This window comes from Pyrus communis, chromosome 4, assembly GCF_963583255.1.
Source record: "Pyrus communis chromosome 4, drPyrComm1.1, whole genome shotgun sequence".
In the NCBI taxonomy this organism is placed as follows: domain Eukaryota; kingdom Viridiplantae; phylum Streptophyta; class Magnoliopsida; order Rosales; family Rosaceae; genus Pyrus; species Pyrus communis.
Genome location: NC_084806.1, coordinates 4,507,985 through 4,527,644, shown reverse-complemented (window position 1 = coordinate 4,527,644; position 19,660 = coordinate 4,507,985). Strand labels below are relative to the sequence as shown.

The following is a 19,660-nucleotide window of genomic DNA, read 5'->3' as shown; positions in this document are numbered from 1 at the left end:
CTTTAACTACCCTATAAACTTTCCTAAATTTCATTGATGATTAGATAACCTGCCCTGCAATGTTCAAACAATAAAGCATCACTTGAGAACAATGAAAGATCAAGCAAGGACGACTCTAGGATTCATAAAATGAAAACTACATCTGAAAAATATATCTTAAGCGTTAAAGTTTGGTGTTGGTAAACACTTTCATGTCACTAGGAAACTTGAGTAGTAGACACTGTCCAATTAATGCGTTATAAATTTATACTTATATTTCAGATTTAATAACACATTGTTACACTCATACTAAACAGCACCGGACACTCAATCAACCATATATCAGAGAAGTTCATCCTAGTTTTCCACCTCGTTAAGCAAATCAAATTATGGTAATATTGTTTTATATATCAAGTTAAGAGATGTGTAAGCTTAGAAAAGAGAGAAGTAGCAATGGTGGACTAGCAAATTATGGAGATGAGAAAGATCTTTGAGAAATGCCAAAACATTCACTAATCTCCTAATTATTGGAGGAACCATGCAAATTGAATTTTTTCTTCTTTTTTTTTTTTTTTTTTTTTTCAATTAAAGTAGAGGTTAGGATCTTAACAGGGCATACTTTGCCAAGATTATAAATACCCACCAAGTGTTTACTTTGCCAAGATTATAAATACCCACCAAGTGTTTGCTTCTGCATCTTCCATTCCTTCCAGTTCTCTCCTGCAATTTGATTACTTTCCCTCAGCCTTGTAATTCCAAAGTATTCAGAAAAAACCATCAGTATGTTAATATTTTTTTCATAGCTCAAGTGACTAAGAACATTTACTTTTACAACCGAGCATGCAATTAGGGCAAGAAGAATAGCACATTTAGCTTCAGGGCAAGAAGAATAGCACATTAAGGCTAAATGTGCAATTCTTCTTGCCCTAATTGCATGCATTAAAATGGTCTGCACTGAAGGTAGGTCGCTTTTGCCAAAGAACAAAGAGTCGATCAAAACAATCGAAGCCTAAAAGAGAATTGGGAGAGCATGTCAGCCAACCCGCTTCCCATCACCACAGTGCTAGTCCCAGGATACACCTCACAGTACTGCTCATAATTTTGGTGATATTTCAGGTACTTATGCAGCATATAAAGATGATTTTAGACCTACAACACCAGGTAACAGCCCTGGGGTTGGTCATAAATCCACAAAAAGTAGAGAATACATGGTATCAAAGGTTGGGGATTTTCGTACTGCAGGAAGGGTGATATTTCTGGTTCTCAATGCATAGTTTGATTCAATACACAACTTGCTGTAGAAGTTCTATGAATGCTTTGCGATGTGCTGAATCTGGGAAATGAAGCAATGACGACTCTTAAATATTTAGTTTAGCGGTCGGAAACCCTAATAACCTTGTATTTTGTTACAACTATGATTTGTTCAGTTGTGGTTCGGGGCAATTAATGCACGTGTATCGGAACTGAATTGCTATGATCTATGATATGCTTGCCTTTGGATTAAGTTCCTTGTCATTTGATGGGGTATGCAATTAAAGTGAAACACTCAGTTCATTAGGTTTTACATAATCATCGATCTAATTCTATCCTCTCTGCTTGCCTCTCTCTCATCATGACAAAGAGAGATAGACGCATACTTGTATATAACTGATGACATCCAAAAATCTCTCGAGGAGTTGGGAGTTGAGCATTCTGGTTTCGTTAGGGTATATCCTGTCATGTGCTAGATTGCAGGGAATGGGCTAGGTGTCAACTGTTCTTATTGGGCTTTAGTATTGGATTGCTTTTGTTTTAATGTTGTAGGCATCTTAAGTGACCCAAAGTTACGTTGAAATGTAAAGCGTTGGACTACACTTCACAGTGCGTTGCATATGAGACATTCTTCGGTAAGGGCGTCCGTGACACATCATCCGTATGCTAATATACATGAGAGCGATACCCACATTCGTGTTCCACATTGAACTACTTTGGGTGGACCCTAATACATGAATAGCTTTTGTATGTCTTAGACGAACGTGTAACGTGACACGAAAGCTTCTACTAGATGAGGAAAAAGCTCTCATATTCCATGTTTCATACTTTCTTTTTCTTTTTCTCTTGCCACATGAACTCATGTGGCGAGAAAGCAGTGATGCTCACTTAAGATCTTCATTTTGTGGACTTGGCATGACCAACTCTTTCTCAGTCATAGAATCACTCGGCAAGAGAGAGAGGAATAAATGATGAAACGAATGTACATTCTTTTTTCTACCAACAATAACCTCTATGCTTAAATGAGCAATTTAATGAACCGGACTTACATTTACATGACGTTTTAATCTAATAATGCAATATTATATAGATAAAAACTTAAAATCGACATTTCCTGGAACATTGTTTTATTAGACCCAGAAGATGGTCAGCTTGTCCAACCAGTTTCCTGCTGCTATGCATAAAGCAAACGGACCCCAGTTAGCTTGTCTAAATGACTGGTCCACTTCCATTCTTGCATCAGCTGACAAGGTGTGGGCGGCCACGTGGGTAGTAGGACCCACGAAAACGACCGTACACTTGTGACATCACCCGGAGCGGAGTGTGGACGGTCAAACAAAGGCAGACCTGCGAATACAAACAAAAGCCCATATCACAATCCGGGGGCCCAATTTCAACGTATTGCCCGCCCATTTACATCTTATCCTGCCACCCATGAAACACAGTATACTGAAAGGGACCCATCATCGCCTTATCAACCACCATGGAATGCTTGCCACGTAGCATGCGTATCTGCAACCACGGCCTCCAATGTGGGCCCTGTCCATTTAAAATGCTATCTGGTGTTGTGCTGTCCCAATAGAAAGGTGCCACGTACATGGATTGTTCTCGCCCCTTCTGACACCTCCGGACAATGTGATTGTCCTCTTCAGAAGTGGGGATTATGAGATCGTCGGTACTCTGGTGGTCTGGTTTGATAAAAAATAATGAGATCCTCTCCTCATCTTCTCCTTTCTAAGAATTATTACATCGTATTCGTTCATTATATATTATACGATCAAATTCTATCACATAATATTTATATTGAATTTTAAATAAAAATATTTAAAATAATTTTTTATCTCACTATGTACGATAAACGAACACGATGTGAGAATTTTCAGGATTATCATGTAGAGGATCCAAAGAGTGTCCTAATTCGAAAAAAAAAAATCTAAAAGTCGGAAATATTGAACTGGCCATTGGCAAATGGCTTGGATCCACGTGGCATAGTTTGCCAACTAATGCACTACTTGCTGGGGAGTTTTCTTGAGCCATTAGAACTTGTAGTGTGGTCACTGTTGGAGCTCCCACATCTCACACGGAATCCATTCATGCGTGTTTGGATGCTAATTAATAAAGAGAGCTAATAGACCCATCTCACAATTCTATTTCTTCACCCATTTTATATTTTCATCCTTCATAAAGAAATGAAAAAATAAAAACACTATTTTCTCACCCCTAATATTCCTAAAATGTCTTTGCATTGATTTAACTTTTCGCTAAAAATTAAAATAAATAAAAACTGAGAATAAGAAAGCCACCCTCCCACACGAGCCTGACACCACAAAACCCAACTCGACGACAACCTCTTTCACTGCCAGCTGACCTTTTCTCTCTATGGAAATTTGGAGGAGAAAACATTAACTAGCAACGACATCCTCGATGTAATTGTTCACAAACCGACAATGACGATTTCAATTGAATTGAGTTTGATTGAGATGAAGAAAGAAAAATGATTAGAGTTGCAGAAAAAAAGAGGAATGACAATTTCAATTGAATTGAGTTTGATTGAGATGGAGAAAGAAAAATGATTAGGGTTGCAGAAAAAAGAGGATGACTGCAGTCAGAAGTCAATTTGGTTTGGAAATGGCTCTGGCTTAGGGTGGGGTGAAGGGGTTGCTGGGATATTCCCTTTTCTTCTAATTTTCAATTTTGTTTGCTTCCAATTTTAACATTGATTGGATGCGTGGCTTGAGCTTGTAATATTCTTCTCGGATGGGATTGTTCATGGCTTCTCATATTCTTCTTCGATAGGATTGTTCATGGCTTCTCATATTCTTCTTTAGAAATAAAACATTGTTCTTTCGCTTTTATTTTTATGTTTTTTAGCTAAAAAAAAATAAATAGATGAGGGTTCATTTTTATTAGGGTTTTAAAAATCATTTCACAAATGGCCAAATATGACATTACATTTTTATTAAAAAGTGGGTGTGAATGGAGGGTTGAGGGGTGGGTATAACACCACTCTTAATAAAACACTCATTGTCAACCAAAATTTTATAAAATTATCAGTTTAACCCTTTATTAAAACAGAATATGAAGAAGAAATATGGGGCAGAAATGTAATTTCATACAACCAAATTTTACTGTTTTTTTTTAAGCCGCACCTACATGTAATTCTAACGTATCTCTAATTAAAAAAAAAAAAAAAAACTTTCCACTCCCACATTCTCGATCACTCTCTTCCTCTCTCCTTCTATTTCAAAAACAAAAATAAAAAATCTTCTCACATACACTGTGTGTGTCCATATGCTAGTAACTAATTAAGATAAAAACTTATGTAGGACAGTCAATCATTTGTATTGTTAGATTGATCTTACAAATCAGAGCTTTCATGTGTTTCTACCGTCTAACCCAAACTTACAATCATAGTTTATCTCGAGCTTAAAGAGTGAACTGATTTGCCCCAAATGTACAAGTTAATAGTTTGCTTGAGTGAATAAACGCTTTCTTTTTCTCATGTGTGATTGGGAATGTTTGTCGTGACAAAAACTCCTCCTAACCCTCGATCGAATTTTTTTTGTTTCCCAATCGAGTAGAGCATGTTTGGGCGATGAAGTTTCCACCTTCGTATCCTATTGCTTCCCTATCGAGTCGAACATATCATCCAATAACGTCCGCCTTAAGAATTGACAGAGTTTTTAAATCTCTTCACGTCAGAAATTAATTATAATAGAACTTCACAAACACGATTAAAAAGTTTTTTGATGATTAAATTAAGCCATTTAGAAAATAACCCCCATTGCTTTGGAGTTTACACATTAGTCCAACTTGGACGGCAGCATCTTTTATCCCACTCCTTGTATCTTATATGCCCCTTCATCTTTTTCAAGTTGATTACGCAGCTAGCCGGGACTTAAGAGCAAATTTTACGAAAAATGCGGTTAAAGACTAAGCATAACGAAGAAAACAAATGATATAAAAACATGGTTGAAATCCATGCACTATAATTTTAGTAAAAAATTAAGAGGCTGGAATCATCTCCAAATCGTTTTTATTGAGATTTTCTAATCCTGAGCGTTCAATAGACAATTAAAGGTCAAGGTTCATTGTGTGTTGAACGCCAGCCCAAACCGAAGCTTTGCACCTATTGCACCAGCACTGACAATCCTTCTCTTCTTCACCACAAACCTAAACTTTAACCGTTCATAATGTGTTGAACTCTCAGGATTAGAGAATTCCGAAGAAAAGGGATCCAAAGAGAATCCTATAACTTAATTGGGGTCAAATCAAAGTTACTGTTTCTTTCTCTTCCATCCAGCAAGTTAAAAATTTTCACATCTAGACCAGTAGAACTCATATCTCTCAAAGTTACTGTTTCTATTTTTTTTTCACGTGAAGTGTAACAAACCAGTAGAACTCATATCTCTCTATCCCATTAAATTTTTCCATTTTTATATTTCTCATGGACCATGCATGATGCAATCTTTATTCTATAAAATTAAATTAAATAAATCAGAGGACCATATCCGTAAATATTATATTCCCTCATTAGGGTTTGTTTTACAATTTCAAGGACTCGATTTCTTGTGCAAAATCCCACGCTTGCATCAGCAAGATTTTTCTGCAACGGACGCAATCTTGAAGACAAATATGTATATAATAAGCTTAAAATATTAGAAAATGAAACTGTTATTTGCACTTCAAAAATTTCATTTCACACTCTTCACAAGTGTATTTTTCTTTTTAATCATATAAAGTTTAAAATGTTAAATGAGAATTTTAGAGTGTCAATAACAATTTTCTTAGAAAATTGTATGTACAAAAGTTGAAATATTTATTATATAATATTTTCATATTTTTAAATGAACAATATTGGTTATAAAATTAAAATTAACTCGTACGTTAAGGAATAATAAATTAACACCGAATTTGTTGCACGGTGGGATATTTAAATTTTAAATAACCTACAGAAGGTGTCAACATCCGCAATAAGCTATTGGGATCGGGGTTGTCCAAAAAGTCATTGCCATTGCCAGTCACACACAAGTAATTGTCACGGAAGAAGAACCATACCAGAAAATTTGACTTTTTAAAAGCCTTATTTCTCTAAATATCCACCATTTTTTTCATGTGTTCCTCTCTCTCACGCTGTTATTAAATTAAATACTTGTCTTGGCCGTCATTCCATCTTGAACCGAACGAGGGCAAGATGGTTCATTTTAATTTTCTTCAAGAAATTAATATTTTAATAAATGGTGCATGATCATATTTTTTATCATCTTCAATCGAGAGCGATTATAGGGCCAACATAGTCCAGTAACAAAAAAACATCTTCAACTGAGGGCCAAACATAATTTATTATTTAAATTTAAAAACTACAACTTCAATTTCAAAATTACAACTTAAATTTAAAAACTACAACTTATATTTAAAAACTACAAATTAAATTTAAAAACTACAACTTAAATTTATAGGAAAATATTTGTAAAAAAAAAATTCAAATATAACTGCTAGCTGGCGTCAACTAGCCGTTGCATTCAAATTTATGGCTTGACCCGGGGTTGGCTGGCTGGGTTGGGCCAATCGGTTGGCCCTTTGGCCCATGTTTGTCCAGTGGGGCCCACGAGCCATTTGGCTTAACCCTCAATTGAAGATGATTTTCGAACTATTTTCGACCATCTGGTTATCCTTCGATTAGAAATGACCTTGCTTCACAAACATTTAGCATTCAACACATTAATTTACTTTAAAAAAAAAAACACAAAAATATTAAACATTATTGATAATAATTTAATCTTCTTTGGAGTGCGTGTGCTTTATTGCGCATCAAGTGATGCGAGTTTTTAGCATGCCGAAAAAACGATCTAGTGCAACAAATATAATTATATAATTAGTTAGAAATTTAAAACTCGATAATAATTCAAATTTTAATGTAATCTTTCTCAGAAATTTAAAACAATCTGCTTTAGATAATTCTCTGTGAACATCTGCCAAGATAGGTTTTTTTTTGTGTCGATATTGTTTTCCGATCGGAGGCATGAATATTCAAACCTGAGATCTTTGGCAGTATGGTCAATGAAAAATTGTCGATTCATAAACCGGAAACATACACATAATTAGTGGCTAATTATTTGATTCATTTCTCCTTTTAACCATAATCACAACTCAGAACTAATTAGATAGCACAATGGAGCAGCACTGCAGCAGTCTACGCTCTGAAACATGACCATCTCTCCCTCAATAAGGCCAGAAACAAAAGGGCTGCTGATCTTCCAAGGGGATGTACCCGAAATTACTAGAATTTGGAGGGGGTAAATTATCATAGCAGCAATCTTCAAGCTTTAACAAGTATGGCTGTGGTGGGGGCAAAAGCGTCTTCCCGAGGTCATCATCTTCCTCCTGCGAGAAATCGGACTGATCAGCTGGTTCAAACACATGAGAGGAATCCGCCGGCTCTAACAACGGTGAATGGTTTTCGGTGCAATGCGGGCTATCCGAGTCAAAAATATCGCTTTTCGCCGAACTTGCATCCTCTTGCTTGCACACCACCATTGCCCCTTTGGTCACAGTTTCAGAATCTTCATTCGGAATTGCACTCCGGGTCACCAAATCCGATGAATCGATTGCGTTGTGTGAATCCGAATTTCCGCCGTCAGGCTTTCCTTTCTCTCTCGAAAGCAAAATGTCCTTGAGGGAATCAACCTGCTTACACATAAGAAAACTAAACCATTACCGTTTACTCAAAGTATGACACACATAGCTGAATTTAACGGCTGAATGTGCGATCAAGGATCGAGTTCATCATGCGAATGTGAGCGACTAAAAGGCAATGCCTGACGAATTTAGGAATTTATTATACCTCGTTCCTCAAACTTCCATTCTCCTTGAGGAGATTATCAACATCAACCTTGAGCTTATCATAGCTGGCTTTCAATGAATCATAATCCTTTTCCAACTGCTTGTTTTTATACCGCGCCCGGCGGTTTTGAAACCAAATTGCTACCTGGCGAGGCTGCAAGCCAAGTTCGTTAGCAAGTTGCACCTTCCTCTCAGGTTCAAGCTTGTTTTCTGACTCAAATTTCTTCTCCAGAAACTGAACTTGATTCGCCGTGAGCCGCCTTTTCTTTCCGGGTTGATGAAGGTAGCTACCGTAATAATCCTCATCCTCGTTTTCTTGTTTGGGTTGGAAGAATGGCCTATCCAAGCAGTCCCCTTCACTTACATTTTCAAAATTAACCATTGAATTTGAACCTGCACAAAAAATGGAGCAACCAAATTATGAAAGTCCTCTAATGTTGTTTACGGGCTGAAATTAGCAACTAGAGATATTCAACATATGTCAGCAAAAAGCTTCGATCTTTCAATCTTCACTTGCAAAAAGCTTCGAACTTTCCATCTAAACATGTAAAAAGCTTCAAGCGTTTCATCCGAACATGCAAAAAGCTTCAAGCTTTCGATCTAAAGATTCAAAAAGCTTCAAACTTTCAATCTTAACACGTTAATTCAGCAAGAACTGGCAACAATTAGAAGAAAAAATGTAGAAACAATCGATCTTTTACCAATTCTTACATTAATTCAAATGGGAAGTGTGAAAGTTTCAAGCTTTAACATTAATCCATCAAGTCAACCAATAAAAACCCATTAGTCTAAATTTTCAGAAAAGAAAAAAAAAATCAGAAAGGCAACAATCCCAACAAATAAAATAGCAAAAGTAAAAATGCAAAGCAGATAAAAAAAATTACCATGAAAAGAAGAGGAAGGAGTGGGAATCCAGAGAGACTCGAGAACGTCAGAAGAGCGAGGTCGCTTTTCGTTTCGGAAAATGACTTTCATGTCCGCAGAAGAACCGTGGAGTTTCCCACTCGTCATATATGTTAACGTAATCAGTTTACACAATTTAATCGGATTATCAGGGGCTTAAAAGTGGTGGGTTTAATGTCAGAATCACTGTAATGTGGTAAGTATGAGAGAAAGAGGAGATCACGCCCATCACTCACGAGAAGCTGTGAAAGTTACTAAGAGCTTGGATGAGAGAGAAAAATATGGTGAAATCATGGGGTTTTTTTTTTTCTGCGGAGGAAGAAAGTGTTCTGCAACTGCAAGGTTTTGCTTTTTCTATGGCTGGGAACTTGTGAAAACCAGAAGTTTTAAAACTTTGAGAGAGAGAGAGAGAGACAGAGGGCAGAGAGAGAGACAGAGGAGAGGCGAGGAGAGGAGAGGAGGAGAGATTCTTCTGTTCGGGTAAGAGCTTGGTGGTGGGGTTATAAGGAGCTCTACTGAAAACAGACAGCCAGACAGGAGGCTTTCTTTTCTGCGGGGAGACTGGGAGAGTGGACAGGTGGTGGAATTACCGAATTGCCCCCACTTCTGGTTTCTCTTATCCAATTCCTTGCTTGCAATTCTAGACAATAGAGTAAAATAATAGTGTTTTTTTTACTTTCTATTTTTATGAAACTAGCAACTACATGTTTGAATACCGAGGCTTCTAACAATGAACTTGTTCTAGGCTTAAGGATTAATTGGATAATTTTGAGAAGAGAAGCGTTATTGGCACTTAAAAAATTTCATTCTACGTTTCTTATAAGTGTATTTTTCTTTCTAAATTAAAAAATTTGAAGTGTAGAATAAGAAATCTATAGTGCCAATAACAATTTCTTTTTGAGAATTCAAATGAAAAAATAGTGGTTAAACTTGTGACGATTTGATTTACCATTTGCTTTTTTTTTTATATATATATATAAAAGAGGAAAAACTGTTGACGAATCACGGTTATATTTTTCTTTCGAGTCCGAAAAATGCCAGTTGAGAATTGCACCCAATTTGTAGTCATGATTAATCAAATTCACAACTTGCAAAATATTAAGCAGATCCACAGATTTACCACTTGTTTGGTTAAGGTAAAAAGTTTTGGGTTCAAAGATATTTGAACTATTTGTTTGAAGAAAAATGGCCAAATTAAGCTGCTTGTGTTCTGCTACTCAATGCACAAGTGGTCATTTTACGTTTGAGCGATGTGATCCTTTTGGCTCAAAAAATATTACTAAACAGAAGGTCAACGTCTCCTTCTCAATTTCAAAGCTTCGCTAAGGTACGAACTTAAGTGTTAATCGATATATTCTTTTATAATTATAAAATAAAGTCATGCTATTTATATTTATATATATATTTTTTAATTTTTGACCGTTAAATAAAAAAAAATTAAGGACTAAAAGTTAATCATCTGTGAAACCTTCCACCTTCCAAAGGAGGGTATTTTGGTAAATGGATATGAGTACAGTATATAAGATTACAAGAAGGGAAGGGTCAATGAGCCCCATGCTATGGCCCTACGGCTCTTTAATTTTAATTTTAATTTTGTAGGGTACTGATGACTGACCTACCACGCTCTCAGTTTTCCTTCCGACTCCGTGGCTCCATCGGCGCAACCTCCCCAGCCGCCGCGTGTCCTCAATATCGGCTCTTGCTTTAATTTTAAATAATAGGTATTAGTATTTTAAAATTTTTATTTTACACCCCTTCTAAGTGTTTTTTTTTCTTTCTTAATATAGAAAGTTTGAAATGTATAATAAAATTTTTAAAGTACTAATAATAATTCCCTAATTTTATTGTATTTTATATTATTTTTACATGCTCACGAGTCACAACTTCAACTGTTTTACTTTGAAAATTTATGATACAAAAGAATTTTATTGACATAGACAAAACAAAAAAAAAAAAAATTCTAGATTCGGTCGACTTAAAAGATTTTAAACCTAAAAGCATTTTAATTTGTTCAATAAAAAACACCTATAAACGGTGATAATATCACAAAAAACTTGTGATATTTTTAAAAACAGTTTCGAACAAGCCAAAGTATTTTCTTTTTTTCTTTTTATTGGTATAAAAATTGAAGTTATATATACGGGCTACGAGTTTAACAAATCTTTAACTATATTAATAGTTTATTGGTGCTTAGGACTTGAGAGTTCAGGTTGCAGCAAAGCAAGTTGGTGGGGGTGGGTATAATATTCAACAGAGATGTTCTTCTTGATAAGCTTGCTGCTGCGATCGGGCAGTTGGGTGTCATGTCCAAAGTCAAGGCTGCCAGTGGATGCATGGACTTGCGAACGCCGTACGTTTTGAATTTTGGTTCCACTACTCAGACTCAACTCTCACAATGTCAAAAGACTTTGCTTGGATTTCCGCCTATCTGATATATTTTATGCTACGATCGAGCCAGGTTTTCAACAGTTATTTTTTTGTTGTTGATATTTTAACGGCTAAAAACTTCGGTTTATAAAATAATTTGGAGTAGCCTAGATTTCGTTGCTTAAGTTCAACTTCTCATCGACTTAGTTGACATATTGAGTCTGGCATGCATATCATGCATTAGTGCATTATACATATAGCCGGCTTCCCTAATCAGATCATTGGAGGACCTGATCGTGTTATCCCATCAAGCATGGTTATGATCTCTATTTGCACTCAACTGTAGATTATTTAGACGGTCAGATGCGTGATGATTTCGTCTACAATATTTAAATCTAGTCCTCCAATTATTGTAAAACGACTACTAGAAAAACTACAATGGTGAAATGTTCTAATGGAAAACACAAATTACATATCTGGATTTCTTTTTGCATCAACTTTCCATAATTCCGAACGATCATCGTTTACATGTCCAGATTCTTGATTTTGATTTTACCATATATGCATGACTGATTTGAGGACAAATTAAGTTGTGACCAAGGACCTGCAAATCAAGCCTGGTGATTAATCAACTGGATTTGGTTAGAATAATGTTCTTAATTTGTACTGCTTTCTTTTTTGTTTGGAAATTGATTTCTACACACCGTATTTAGCCTCTTACACACTCATGCTTAATCATGATCGTTGGTTCTGTTTGATTTATGAAAATCACTTCCCTTCTGTTTCCTTTGAGGCATCGTGAATTGCTTGTGACCATCTACTCTTGTGCACCCAGTTTCCGGTTTTCTTAGGAGACCATCAGTTCGAAATTTAAATCTCATAGATCACAATTAACTGATAGCAGAAAAAAGCATTGGCCATGAAGATAGAACATAAGAAGTAAACCCAATCTGTTATTGAGGACTGAGAGCAGAATGCATCCAACATCAAGCACATTGCTCTATATATATAGCCACTTTAACTTGTGAGGCTTCGGGTCGTACATTGTTCTGTTTGTGTCATCTGAAGGAAACACTCGTGCCCTGGTTACGAGTACATGCATGAGTCATGAGGAATATAGAAACTGTACTACTGCCCTAGCTACCTGTATTTTATTGGTTGCTAGCTAGCAACGAGTAGATGCAATTCTGCTAGCTAATCCTAGCTCGCCTTCATTCTTTCCAAGCTAGAGATGCAAAGCTTTCCGAACAGACAAAATTTATGGAGCACCCAGATGTCATCCTCAACAAAAGGTCTCGTCATGTAAGATGTAACACTTCATGTTTTAGGTGCTGCATTGCATATAAAAGGTAATATCTTCTTTCCCTGCCAACGGGTTCCAAGCATGGTTAATAGGATCATAGGAGGAAAATTTACCGAGCAAAGAGAAAAACTATAGTACGTGCAATTGGACAACGTGACTCATCCACCCGCGAGTCCTCACACACAAAAGCCATAATCTTTATATGTTGTCAAGATGGCAGTCTCACTGAATACTCTGTCACCTATTATAAATTGTGCCTAATTAACCTTCTCCGATGACTTAATAAGTGAGGAATGAGATAGACACAATCGTACTATACGTTTTACTATTTAAGTATTTCCAGGTTAGTAGATGCAACTAATTTTTTCTATATTTATGAAAATGTACTAAACTGACAAGAAACAAAACATGGAAACTAATTAAAACTAATTATGGATAACATATCAATCAAATATCCACGAATTAGTGATAAACGAGAGTGAAATTTCCAATGTTATTTGCCTAATGACGTTGCATGAGAACAAAAGGGTGTTTTGATTTTAAGTATTTTTGTTAGATGTTTGACACACAAATGCATCATATAGCCACTCGAAACAATAGCACATCGCTATGATTATTTGCCAATCGTGAGCTCCCTAAGATTCATTGCAAAACACCCAACAATTTCCCTCGTAGACTCATACAGCACCTTCAGAGAGCTCAAGCAAATCCACTCCCAACCGCTCGTTAACGGTGTTCTCAACGACCCTCACTTTTTTTATGGAAAACCAACGACCCTCACTTTGTCGCCGCCATTGCGCTCAGAAACCCCACCAATTTGTATTATTCCGATCAAGTCCTCGACCAATGCCAGAACCCAACAGTCTTCGCCTTCAACTCCATGATCAGACCTATTCCAAAGGCTCCACGCCATCCAAAAGTTTTGACTTTTACAGCAGAATTCTCCGATCAAGTGACAATCTTTCACCCTATAACTACACCTTCAACTTCTTGGTTCGCACGTGCGCACAGCTTTTGGCACGTGAGACCAGTCCCTCCGGCCATAGCGGCTTGATAAAAACGGGTTTGAGAACGACCCACGTGTTCAAAGCGGATTAAGTTTCATGTATGCTGAACTGGGTTTGTCAGGTTCGTGCCAGAGTGTTTGAGAAAACTTTTGGGCCTGATCTGGTATGGCAGACTGCTATGGTGAGTGCTTGCGTAAGGTGCGGTGATGTTGGTTTTGCACGGGAGCTGTTTGATGAAATGCCTCAGAGGGACCCCATTGCTTGGAATGCGATGATTGCAGGTTATGCGCAATGTGGGAAGTCTAGAGAAGCCTTGAATTTGTTCCATTTGATGTAAATGGAGGGTGTGAGGGTGAATGAGGTGTATATGGTTTCGGTCTTATCAGCATGTTCCCACATGGGGGCATTGGATCAAGTTAGATGTGCTCATGCATATATAGAGAGGAACAAGGTGCGGATGACAATGACGTTGGGGACTGCACTCATCGACATGTATGTGAAATGCGGGAACATGAAAAAGGCCATGGAGGTGTTTTGGGATGAAAGAAAAGAATGCGTATACGTGGAGTAGTGCATTGGGAGGACTAGCCATGAATGGACTTGCTGAGAAGCGTCTTAAGCTTTTCTCCCTTATGAACAAAGAAGGGGTCCATCCAAATGAAGTTACGTTCGTTTTGGTTCTAAAGGGCTGCACTGTGGTTGGGCTAGTTGAGAAAGGCCGTCATTTCGATTCAATGAGGAAATCATATGGGATTGAACCTCAACTAAAGCACTGCGGATGCGTATTAGATTTATATGGCCATGCCGGGCAATTTAGATGAAGCCTTGAACTTCATAAACAACATGCCAATGAAGCCTTGGGGGGCTTTGCTTAACGCTAGTAGGATTTACAAGAATATGGAAATAGTTGAGCTTGCATCAAGAAAGATAGTAGAACTAGAGGCCAAGAATCATGGGGCTTATGTGCTTTTGTCCAACATATATGCCGATTCCAAGCTTTGGGACGAAGTTAGTAACGTGCGGCTGACTATGAAGGCAAAAGGTGTGAGGACTGAGGAAGCTTCCCGGTGCAGTGTCCTAGAGGTTGATGGTCGTAGGAGATAAGTCTCATTCTCGATATAATGAAATTGAGACAATGTTGGGAGAAATCTCCCGCGACTGAAGTTGGCGGGTTATGTGGCTACTACAAACCCTGTGCTGTTCGACATAGAAGAAGAAGAGAAAGGATTCGTTGTGTAAACATAGCGAGAAGGTTGCGATTGCTTTTGGATTGATCAGTTTAAAAGAAGGCGTGCCGGATAGGATTGTGAAGAACCTCAGGGTCTGTTGGGATTGCCATGATGTACCAAAATGATATCTAACCTTTTGGACAGAGAGATTACTGTGAGAGATTGGAATAGGTTTCACCATCTTAAAGATGATGAGTGTTCTTGCAAGGGTTACTGGTGATGCAAAATGTTCATTAGGATTTTTGTCCCTTAAGTTTGACTGGAAAAAGGTAATGCAAAATAAAGCTGATTATTCACTATTTGTTCTTTGAGGTCATTTGCAATTTTTCTTTGTTGTATACTATCTCAAAAGTCAAAAGCGATCAAGAAAAACACTGTTTGCTTTGTGTAGAGCTTTCATCTTGTGACAATTTTTTTTTAAGGAAAACTAACGAAAAGTTTAAAAAAAAAATTTAATTTTAATGAAAAATGATAAATAAAGATGCAGTAAATAGTACTAAAAAAATATAAAAATGTGATTTTTCATTAAAAATAAACGGTTGTTTCGTTAAAATTATTTTTTATTTATACTTCCTTCTGACATTATTTTTGGACCAAAAATCTAATCATTAATGGGCTATAAGAGTCCATTATGCTACAGTCCAGCCAAGCCACCACAATTGTTTAGACTTCAGAGTATTTCTTTGTACGCCCAAGTTTTATCTGACACCCATTAATTTTATTTAAAAAAAGAAAAGAAAAAACTTATACTTATATATATAATTACCATAAAAGGCTTAATGATTTCATAAGAAAAACAATTATTTTCTTTGAACACTTATACGTCATCTGTAAGATTCATTCGAATTTCTAAATCTTCTGTTTTTGAGGTGCCACTTTGATCACCTTCATCATCCTCACCGCCATTATTAGTAGTATTTTGAAAAAAAATGTATTTGTTTACAAAATCTAATTCTCGAGAGTGACTCGTTTCAGATTGTTGTTGCTTTGAAGGAGTCATCCATCTCCATTAATTTGTCCACCGTTAGGCCTATTGTGAAAGATGTTATATCAATGATGGCTACAATTACTAGAGTTCATCCTTTCCATGTGCGCTGCCAAGCTAACACCATCGTCCATCAACTTGCTCAATATGCCCTTCACAGTAGTTGCTTTTGTTGTTGGTTTAAGGATCCCCAGGACCTCATCTATGATCTGTTAATTGAATATTGATGTAATTAGGTTGCAGCATCTGTCTGCAACTCCTTTGTTTTATACGTTCTGCTTTAATCTTCTAATGAAAGATATAATTTCTCTTTAAAAACATTCACCGAAATGGTCCTTCTACTGTGACCAACTTAAGAAAAGAGACATTTCCAAGAAAAAATCTACACGTCTTTGTAAAATTAGGCATGGTTTCCTTTTTGATATATATGAAATTAACAAGCTTTCGGGCTAAGTTGTTGTTTGGTTGGTCCCTTTTTTTGCTGTGTGTAAAGTAAAAACATTTAGGAAAGATAGAGAAACTTTGTTGTGGCAAAACTACCACTACACATTACCACTAGCCAATTAAAATCCATTTAGCTGATGAACAAGACCAATATTAATTTTAATTAAATATGCAATCATGGATCTTGCATAGTTCGTACTCGTAACACAATTGAGAAAGAATCTTCAAATCTCTGTGTATGATTCATGATGCAACATTAAGCTCGTCCTGGAGTTCACTGGTGAAGTTCTTGTCCTTCTTGCGCTACATACTACTTTTCATCATAATATATTTATCTGGATGTGTGAGGTTATCTTTTTCATAATGTGTTAGTCCTCTTTTTTTTTATCAAATTGAACGTGACACTTTGTGATTATGACTGACAATGAGAAGCTAATCTCGTTTAACCACTAATGCAACATTAATAATCAAGTTCAATGATGCATGGATGTCCATGCACCAATTTTAGGTCAACTTAAGACTTCTCCATACCTAAATCCAATTTCAATTACAATTCTTTTGCTTCAATAGTTGAATTTGAATTAGTTTATAATGCTGACATATTAATCTGTTACTTTCAGGCCCTAACCTTCGTTATTATAGGTAGGCAAGAAGGAATATCCACATAAACAAATTATGTATTAATCATAATAATTCTCTAAGGTCAATGGTAGGAGAGATGAGAATCCCAATCCTCAACTCAGATCATTGTTATGATCATGTTTGTTGCGATCGAGTTTCATTTTAGATTTTTGTGTTCAGAGCATGCGGACAAGAGATCTAAACCACTTAATTCAATCATATGCCCTTATTAATCCATTTCATTAGTTCACTTTACAAAAATTCAAAAACTTGAACAATTCATATCTCTTTTTCTCTCTCTTAAACAATCTCTCTCTTAATCCGCATACTGTGGACATAGAAATTCTATGTGAATCTCAATCCATCTCTGTTGTGGGTATTATATTTCTTGGGAGACAAAGCACGAAATTCGAATCATATAAAATATTGTATAATTAATTAATTCGCGGATCATATTCAAATGTGTCACCATTAAGTTCTTTAATCTTTGTTTAAGCTTGGTCTCCACACCAATTAAATTGCAGACAAAACAATTTCGAAGCGCTGTTTGTGCCCCAAAATAACAGCTACATTACTCGACTATGCTCGCAAATATTTTAATCCTTGCAAGCTTCTAGTATATTCAAGGTTTTGATTAGAAAATTAATTACTAATATAATTACAAAGAGTGCATGGACATTTCAAAGGAAGTTGTGTTCGATGTGCCGTACCTTCCAAAAAATATTATTGTTAAGGTTGTGAACGGGTTGACGTCTCTCATACTCTATGGATTAGTGTAATATTGTCTCCAGCTTGGGACCCACCTCCTGAAGAAATAGTTAAACTTCATGTGAATGTCTCTCGGCTCCAAGTGGTAGAGAGATTTTTTCAGTATCATCGTCACATGAGTTGGTACATCATGTGTTTTTATATAAATAGTGTGTTATGTGTGTTAAAAGATTAATAACTTAAAATTTAAAAATTTTCACCACTTATATAAAAACACGCAATGTATTATCCGTATTCTTATCACAACTAAAAATTTCCCAGTTGGGGGAGTGTTACAAGGTAACGGTGGTGATTGGCGTGGTAGGTTTTCTGTCAACTTGGCCAAGGCGGCTGGTTGATGTTGAAACTCGAGGTCTTTGTGTGAGATGGACTCAGCTATAGCCGTTGATTTAATTAACACTATAGTCAATACCAGCTTTTATCCTCTTTCATCATTACTGATCAGTGTTGACAATTTATAGTACACATAGAGGACTATATTTAAAATTTTTTTTCTGATGAAATATTTGTTTTAATTTACAAAATGAAAACCTTGCCATTAATTGATCTTTGATATTTCATTTCGATTAATTACAAGAGATATTACCATTTTAAGTTATACTAAAATTAATAATTATTTAATGTTTTATCTATTAGAACAATTTACCACTTATTTAATTGATCCAAAATATATATGTGTTAAAGTTAAAGTGTTCCCACTCTTTAGTGGTTTTGATCCATAAGATGACAAACATCTCACTGAACTATATTGTGTGTTAGCCAACAAAAATTAGAAGAGTTACCGTTTATTGGATTGATGTTTTCCAATTAAATTTGATTTTAAATCTTTTGAGATGTCACATAAAACCGCTCCAGATTTATCTATGTGACATATTTTTCTTGAAAAAGCAATAATTTTTTGCCACTAGTTTACTAGTGTCCAAGCAAGTTGCAAGGTATGTGCTTCCTTCTTTGCCAAGGAAAATACACCACCAAAATTCCTTTCTTCAAACTGAAGCATCATTTGTTATCTAAAAATTAAAATGAGCAAATCGTGACTGAAAACAATTAATTTTCAAATTCTGGGACGAAAACTCTATAGCGTACGCCGCCTCTACTTTTTAGAAAGAATGGAAGATATTCTTAGATTAAGAAATTAATGTTTTTGTTTGTTTTCTTTATGGTTTGGAATGAAAGTCAAGTTTCACATACTCGCAAGTCTTGTATTAGTTCGGATCATCACTAGGCAATATATACATGACAACATCAGTCGTTCATACATATTATAAGATCATAATCGTTTGTATGCATATAATAAGGCGATACGTCTATCATTAGCAATCTATCATGAAGTTTATTATATGCATATAGTTATTTACGGCAGTTGCGTAAAGCAATTTTACCTATGTACCGTGATACGGGTTTGATCCCCACGTATCATCCTCCTTTATTGAACTAACTGTTTAACCGTTAACGCTCTCACTCAACTAAAAAACACGCAGCTCATATAATTAAACCTAGAAAACAGAAGAAAAGCACCAAAAGTGCATATTATGGTTAGTTTAGGCATCTTTCTTTACTAGGGTTTCTAGCTGACTTAATTTTGTGAAAAAGTGCAAACCTTGAGATGTAACTCCTGATCATCGTATTTTGCAGTTGAAGGAACAAAATTAAGATAGAGCTACTGGATGGATGGAGGGTGTATATAATAAAACCGATAACAAATGCTGCAACAAGACATATTCTAAGATTAATTCCTATCACGAAGATGCCAATTTTTTTGGGCTCTGGGGGGAATAAGAATCTCTGATATATAGCGGAAGGCTAGCTATAAGTGATTCGGGCGGCCATGTATGTTTCACTTATATTTTCAAGGGAATTTGGGTTTGATTTCGACCGCATATAGGGAGAACATATGATATATTCTATCAACCTTTGGTTATATATCTTCCATGTATATTTCAACAGCATCTGTATTTTT

At 36.1% G+C, this 19,660-nt stretch overlaps 1 protein-coding gene and 1 pseudogene across 1 annotated transcript; one reads left to right on the top strand and one right to left on the bottom strand.

The window, feature by feature from the left end:
* Nucleotides 1-7,331: 7,331 nt before the first annotated feature.
* Nucleotides 7,332-9,449, bottom strand: LOC137731528 (homeobox-leucine zipper protein ATHB-54-like). Its single transcript, XM_068470651.1, has 3 exons — nucleotides 8,958-9,449; nucleotides 8,075-8,466; nucleotides 7,332-7,917 (listed from the first exon to the last, which is right to left on the bottom strand). The coding sequence occupies exons 1-3, from the start codon at nucleotides 9,082-9,084 to the stop codon at nucleotides 7,453-7,455; spliced, it is 984 nt and encodes a 327-aa protein (XP_068326752.1). The 5' UTR covers nucleotides 9,085-9,449; the 3' UTR covers nucleotides 7,332-7,452.
* Nucleotides 9,450-12,603: 3,154 nt separating this feature from the next.
* On the top strand, nucleotides 12,604-15,102 carry LOC137731352 (putative pentatricopeptide repeat-containing protein At5g40405; annotated as a pseudogene).
* The last annotated feature ends 4,558 nt before the right edge of the window (nucleotides 15,103-19,660 follow it).

What these genes read in the sequence shown, in the direction of transcription:
- LOC137731528 (XM_068470651.1), bottom strand. Translation starts at nt 9,084, where the DNA reads ATGACGAGTGGGAAACTCCACGGTTCTTCTGCGGACATGAAAGTCATT. An exon ending in TCCTTCCTCTTCTTTTCATG is followed by an intron (nt 8,467 to 8,957) that starts GTAATTTTTTTT and finishes TTTTTTGTGCAG; the next exon opens with GTTCAAATTCAATGGTTAAT. An exon ending in ATGGAAGTTTGAGGAACGAG is followed by an intron (nt 7,918 to 8,074) that starts GTATAATAAATT and finishes ATGTGTAAGCAG; the next exon opens with GTTGATTCCCTCAAGGACAT.